The 7,500-nt window shown below is 35.7% G+C and overlaps 1 protein-coding gene across 1 annotated transcript in view; it reads left to right on the plus strand.

Annotated features, from left to right (window-relative positions):
* Window positions 1–7,500, plus strand: part of LOC133560967 (chemokine-like protein TAFA-2) — a 208,524-nt gene that overhangs the window by 193,490 nt on the left and 7,534 nt on the right. Inside the window, exons 4-5 of the mRNA XM_061914040.1 lie at window positions 1,091–1,215; window positions 5,766–5,822. Coding sequence (XP_061770024.1) covers window positions 1,091–1,215; window positions 5,766–5,795 — 155 coding nt within the window. The 3' untranslated portion in view covers window positions 5,796–5,822. The remainder of the gene's footprint in view (window positions 1–1,090; window positions 1,216–5,765; window positions 5,823–7,500) is intronic.

The following is a 7,500-nucleotide window of genomic DNA, read 5'->3' on the forward strand; positions in this document are numbered from 1 at the left end:
CTTGGGGGTAACGATTGAAATTTGATTCAGGATGTAACAATTTCATTCAGAATCAATTATTTTGGGTAACGATTTGACCTTGGGGTGTAACGATTAGATCCACAATTGATTATTGGAGTATCAATTTTATTCAGTGTTGATTCTTGGGGGTAATGAATCAATTAAAATTTGATTCTTGGATGCAACAATTTGATCAGAGTTCATTCTTTTGGGTAATGATTCGATTCAGAATCGATTCTTGGGATAAGGATTCGATTCAGAATCGATTCTTGGGGGTAATGATTTTATTAAAATTTGATTCTTGGATGTAACAATTTGATTCATACTCAACTCTTTGGGGTAACAATTCAATTTTCGGGGTAACGATTCCATTCCGAATCAATTATTTGGGGTAACGATTTAATTCAGAATTGATTTTTGGGGGTAACGATTAGATTAAAATTTGATTCTTGGATGTAAAAATTTGATTCATAATCAACTCTTTGGGGTAACGATTCCATTCAGAATCAATTCTTTGGGGTAACGGTTTGATTCAGAGTTTATTCTTGGGGTAATGATTTGATTCAGAACCGATCCTTAGGGTAGCGATTTGACTCAGAATTGATTCTTGGGGGTAATGATTTGATTAAAATTTGATTCTTGGATGTAACACTTTGATTAATAATCAACTCTTTGGGGTAACAATTCAATCTTCGGGGGTAACGATTCCATTCAGAATCAATTCTTTGGGGTCACGATTTGATTCAGAATGGATTCTTGGACATTCCTCCATAAAAGAGGCAAACAAATGTTTATATTACTTAAAAGAAAACTGGTTTAGTTGAATAAAATTCCCCCAAACATTAAATAAAGTCCAATACAAATAAGACAACAAAAGAAGCATCCAACACTTCTCTTTTCCGAAGTAAATGTGTAGAGCAGATATAAATAATCTATAATATTATTGGAATAAACATTAAAATAAATAAAAATAAAAAAAAGTTTTTCAATCGATTTTTGAACTTTGTGAAAAAGAATGGCGATCCATGGGAAGGTGGATTATTTAGACCCTGGTGGGTAAGTCTCCATGTCTCCGGCGTGTGTGTTGCAGCCTCCATCGTGGCCCAGAAGTGGTGGTGTCAGATGCAACCCTGCCTCCACGGAGAAGAGTGCAAAGTTCTGCCCGACCTGAAGGGCTGGAGCTGCGCCACGGGCAACAAGATCAAGACCACCAAGGTGACGTTCGGGGGCCGGACCCTCAAAGTCTACCAGCATCTCTTGTATTTATCCCAGGGGGCTGTGCCGGGTGTGAAGAAGAGCTAATGTTAGCGGGGGGGCCCCGGGGGCCTCGGATCGATGAGCTCCTTAGCACTTTGAGCAGCCAATCGCTCGCTCCGACGACCTGCTTTTAAGGTGGCAAGGCGACACCCGTATCCTTCAGCGTGGTTATGATGAGCCGGGGACTGTGGACTTCATTATTTAACACCAGCAACCTGGAGCCTGCAAATATCGACCAGGGACTTGTTGGGACCTCAAAGTGGAAGATTGGTTTATTTTCCGATTAGTTTATTTTCCTAATCAACCACATGTTTATCTTCCATTCTTGGAGGTAATGATTCCATTCAGAATCAATTCTTGGGAGAACGATTCGATTTAGATTCAATTTTTGGGGATACTGATCGATTTAGATTGGATTCTTTGGGGCAAAATGTTATTATAAAAATTATATTCTTGGGGATAACGATTTAATTCAGATTAATTTATTGGGTTAACAATTTAAGTTACAATCAATCTTTGGGGGTAAAGATTCAATTCAGAATCAATTTTTGGGGTTAATGATTCGATTTAGATTAGATTTTTCGGGTAACGATTCGGTTCTTCAGAATAACGCTTAGAATCAGATTCGATTCTTGGGATATTGATTTAATTTAGATTTTTTTCTTGGGGTAACGATTAAATTCTTGGGGATAACGATTCGATTTAGATTTTATTCTTGCGATTAAGATTCGATTCTTGGAGGCAAAAATTGGTTTACAGTTCGATTCTTCGGAATAACGATTGGATTAAGATTTGATTTTTGGAGGCAAAAATTGGTTTACAGTTCGATTCTTCGGAATAATGATTAGATTCAGATTCGATTCTTGGGATAACGATTCGATTTAGAGTTTATTCTTGGGGAAACAATTCGATTTGGAGTTTATTCATGGGGAAACGATTTGATCCTTGCGAAAAACGATTATATTCAGATTCGATTCTTGGGATATCGATTCGATACTTGGTAAAAACTGTTAGATTCAGATTTGATTCTTGGGATAACGATTGGATTTAGATTTTATTCTAGCGATAATGATTCGATTAAGATTCGATTCTTGGAGGCAAAAATTGTTTTACAGTTCGATACTTGGGAATAACGATTAGATTTAGATCCGATTCTTGGGATAATGATTCGATTTATAGTTTATTCTTGGGGAAACGATTTGATCTTTGGGAATAACGATTAGATTCAGATTAGATTCTTGGGGATAACGATTTCATTTAGATTTAGCTCAAAACCTTGCATCAAACATTTGTTTTAGATTCTATTCTTGGGGATAACGGTTCAAATCAGATTTGTTTCTTGGGTTATCAATTCGATTTAGATTCAATTCTTGGGGGAAACAATTGGATTCAAAATAGATTCGTGGAGTCAATCATTCGATTTGTATTAGATTCTTGGGGTAACATTCGATCATTGGGAATAACGATTAGATTCAGATTTGATTCTCGGGATAACAATTCGATTTACAGTTAATTCTTGGGGTAACAATTCGATCTTTGGGAATAATGATTAGATTCAAATTTGATTCTTGGAAAAAACGATTCGATTTAGAGTTTATTCTTGGGCTAACGATTCGATCCTTGGTAACAACGATAAAATTCGGATTTGATTTCTGGGATAACAATTCGATTTAGAGTTTATTCTTGGGGTATCGATTTGATCGTTGGGAAAAACGATTAGATTCAGATTCGACTCTTGGGATATTGATTTGATTTTGATTTTTTTCTTGGGGTAACGATTAGATTCTTGGGGATAAGGATTCGATTTCGATTTTATTCTTGCAGCAATGATTCGTTTTGGATTCGATTCTTGGAGGCAAAAATTTGTTTACAATTCGATTCTTTGGAATAACGATTAGATTCAGATTCGATTCTTGGGATAACAATTCAATTCAGAGTTTATTCTTGGGGTAACGATTCGATCCTTGGGAAGACCGATTAGATTCAGATTCAATTCTTGGAATATCGATTCGATTTAGTTTATTCTTGGGGAAACAATTCAATCTTTGGGAATTACGATTAGATTCAGATTCGATTCTTGTCATAACGATTCAATTTAGATTTGATTCTTGGATACAATTTGATTTCTATTTTATTCTTGTGGTACTGATTAGATTTTTGGGATAACTATTTGATTTAGACTATATTCTTGGATACAATTTGATTTCTATTTTATTCTTGTGGTACTGATTAGATTTTTGGGGATAACTATTTGATGTAGACTATATTCTTGCGGTAATGATTCGATTTAGTTTATTCTTGGGGAAACAATTTGATCTTTGGGAATGATGATTAGATTCAAATTTGATTTAGTTTATTCTTGGGGAAACAATTCGATCTTTGGGAATGATGATTAGATTCAAATTTGATCCTTGTGATGATGATTCGATTTAGATTTGATTCTTGGATACAATTTGATTTAGATTTTATTCTTGGGGTACTGATTAGATTCTTGGGGATAACGATTTGATTTAGACATTATTCTTACGGAAACGATTCGATTTAGATCCGATTCTTGGAGGCAAAAATGTGTTTACAATTCGATTCTTCGGAATAACGATTAGAATCAGATTCGATTCTTGGGATAACGATTCGATTTAGAGTTTGTTCTTTGGGTAACAATTCAATCCTTGGGAATAAACATTAGATTCAGATTCTATTCTTGGGATAACGATTCGATTTAGAGTTTGTTCTTGGGGTAACGATTCAATCCTTGGGAATAACGATTAGATTCAGATTCGATTCTTGGGATAACCATTCGATTTAGAGTTTGTTCTTGGGGTAACGATTCTATTTAGATGTGATTCTTGGGGTAACTATTCGATCCTTGGGAATAACGATTAGATTTAGATTTGATTCTTAGGGTAATGATTTGATTCTTGGGAATAATGATTAGATACAGAATCAATTTTGGGGGAAATCATTTGATTTAGATTACATTCTTCTCGGCAAAAAATTGTCTTAGATTTGATTCTTCGGAATAATGATTCAATTCCGATTCCTTTCATGGGTCAACAATTCGATTTAGATCTTTTTCTTGGGGTAATTATTCAAAATTTGGGAATAACAATTAGATTCCGGTTTTATTCTTGGGATAATGATTCTATTTAGATTTCATTATTGAGGTAATAATTCGATCCTTGGGAATAATGATTAGATTCCGATTTGATTCTTGGAATAACAATTAGATTCAGATTCGATTCTTAGGATAACGATTCTATTTAGATTTGATTCTTGGGATAACGATTCTATTTAGATTTGATTCGTTGGGTAACGATTCGATCCTTGGGAATAACGATTAGATTTAGATTTGATTCTTAGAATAACGATTAGATTCAGATTCGATTCTTAGGATAACGCTTCTATTTAGATTTGATTCTTGGGGTAACGATTCGATCCTTGGGAATAACGATTAGATTTAGATTTAATTCTTAGGGTAATGATTCGATTCTTGGGAATAATGATTAGATACAGAAAAAAAATTGGGGGGAAAAAATTCGATTCAGATTAAATTCTTCGTGGCAAAAAATTGTCTTAGATTTTACTCGTGGGGATAATGATTCAATTCAAATATGTGTCCGGGGTTAATGCCTCGATTTAGATTCCATTCTTCGGAATAACGAATCGATTCAGATTTTATTCTTGGGATAACGATTCCATTTAGATCTTGTTTTCGGGGTAACTATTCGCAATTTTGGAATAACGATTAGATTCTGGTTTCATTCTTGGGATAAAGATTCTATTTATATTTTATTCTGGGGGTGGGAATTCAATCCTTGGGAATAACGATTAGATTCTTGGAATAACGATTAGGTTCAGATTCGATTCTTAGGATAACAATTCTATTCAGATTTGGTCTTGGGATATTGATTCTATTTAGATTTGATTCTTAGGGTAACGATTCAATCCTTGGGGATAACGATTAGCTCTAGATTTGATTCTTAGGGTAATGATTCGATTCTTGGGAATAATGATTAGATACAAAATCAATTTATGGGGTAAAAATTTGATTTGGATTAAATTCTTTGCGGCAAAAATTGTCTTAGATTCTCTTCTCGTGGATAACGATTCAATTCAGATTTGTTTCTTGGGTTAACGATTAGATTTAGATTCGATTCTTTGGAATAATAATTCTATTCAGATTCGATTCTTGGGATAAATATTCGATTCTTGGGGATAACGATTCGATTTAGATTTTATTCTCGGAGGTAAAGATTCGATTCAGAACCAATTCTTCGGGGCAACGATCCGATCACTCATTCCTAAAACCTGCTTTTAAGGTGGCAAGGCAACACCCGTATCCTTCAGCGTGGTTATGATGACTTCATTATTTAACACCTGCAGCCTATCCACTTGTCCGGACCTCAGAATGGGAGATGGATTCATTTTCCGGTCGTGACGCATGAAGGTTACATCCCACTGACTATCATGCTGACTAAATTAACCACATTTTCCTCTTCTTCATGCAGATTTCTGCGGATCGGGAGCAACTTTGGTAACATCACGTTCTTCACGGGGGAGTAAAGGTGATACTTTCTCATTTGTCTTTAAACGACCGTATGCTTGATGCTAAATCTGGACTGGAGCAGAACGTTTCCCACACCTTTTAATAAACGCCTCGACGCTGTCAGAGAAATGAAGAAGTGGTGGAAGAATAATGAAGTATTCACATATCAAAATGACGTGTATGCAAGGTGCTCACCATCCATCCATCCATCATCTTCCGCTTATCCGAGGTCGGGTCGCGGGGGCAGCAGCCTAAGCAGGGAAGCCCAGACTTCCCTATCCCCGGCCACTTCGTCTAGCTCTTCCCGGGGGATCCCGAGGCGTTCCCAGGCCACCCGGGAGACATAGTCTTTCCAACGTGTCTTGGGTCTTCCCCGTGGCCTCCTACCGGTTGGACGTGCCCTAAACACCTCCCTAGGGAGGCGTTCGGGTGGCATCCTGACCAGATGCCCGAACCACCTCATCTGGCTCCTCTCGATGTGGAGGAGCAGCGGCTTTACGTTGAGCTCCTCCCGGATGGCAGAGCTTCTCACCCTATCTCTAAGGGAGAGCCCCGCCACCCGGCGGAGGAAACACTTTATTTGGCTTCAGTTTGTGGAGATAATAGATACAGATAATACAATTGAAAAAAATATTAGTTTTTTAGTCAACTATAGTATGATGAAAAAATAATGAAAAAAAAAAAATATATATATATACATATATATATATATATATAAATCAATCAATGTTTATTTATATAGCACCAAATCACAAATGTCTCAAAGGACTGCACAAATCATTACGACTACAACATCCTCGGAAGAATATATATATATACACATATGTAAATGTATATATATATATATATATATATATATATATATATATATATATATACTGTAAGTACCTTCAAAAATGTAATCATTACCCCCAAAAATCAATTTTGAATTAAATCTTTACCCAAAAAATCTATTCTGAATCAAATTGTTCCCCCTAAGAATTGATCGTTTCCCCAAAGAATCGGATTTGAATCAAATCGTTATTTTTGATGATTCAATTCAGAACCGATTCTTTGAGGTAACGACTGAATTCTTGAAGCTTATCATTCGATTCTGAATCAATTCTTGGGGGTAACGTTCGATTCTTAGGAGGAACAATTTGATTCAGAATCGATTCTGGGGGTAACAATTTGATTTAGATCCGATTATGTGGGGGTAGCGATTCAATTCTTGAAGCCAATTATTCAATTCTGAAACAATTCTTGGGGTTAACGTTCAATTCTTAGGAGGAGCAATTTGATTCAGAATCGATTCTGGGGGTAACAATTTGATTCAGATCCCATTATTTGGGGGTAACGATTCAATTCTTGAAGCCAATTATTCAATTCTAAAACAATTCTTGGTATTAACGTTCGATTCTTAGCAGGAAGAATTTGACTCAGAATCGATTCTGGGGGTAACAATTTGATTCAGATTTGATTATTTGGGGGTAACGATTCAATTCTTGAAGCTAATGATTCAATTCAGAATCAATTCTTGTTGGTGACGATTCGATTCTTAGGGATTCGATTCAGAGTCAATTCTTGGGGTAATGATTAGATTCTTGAAGGTACTGATTTGATTTTGAATCAATTATTTGAGGTAATGATTCGATTCTAAGGAGGAAAAATCTGAATCAGAATGAATTTTTGGGTTAACGATTTGATTCAGGATCAAC

The sequence above is a fragment of the Nerophis ophidion genome, linkage group LG10 (assembly GCF_033978795.1).
Source record: "Nerophis ophidion isolate RoL-2023_Sa linkage group LG10, RoL_Noph_v1.0, whole genome shotgun sequence".
Lineage (NCBI taxonomy): Eukaryota > Metazoa > Chordata > Actinopteri > Syngnathiformes > Syngnathidae > Nerophis > Nerophis ophidion.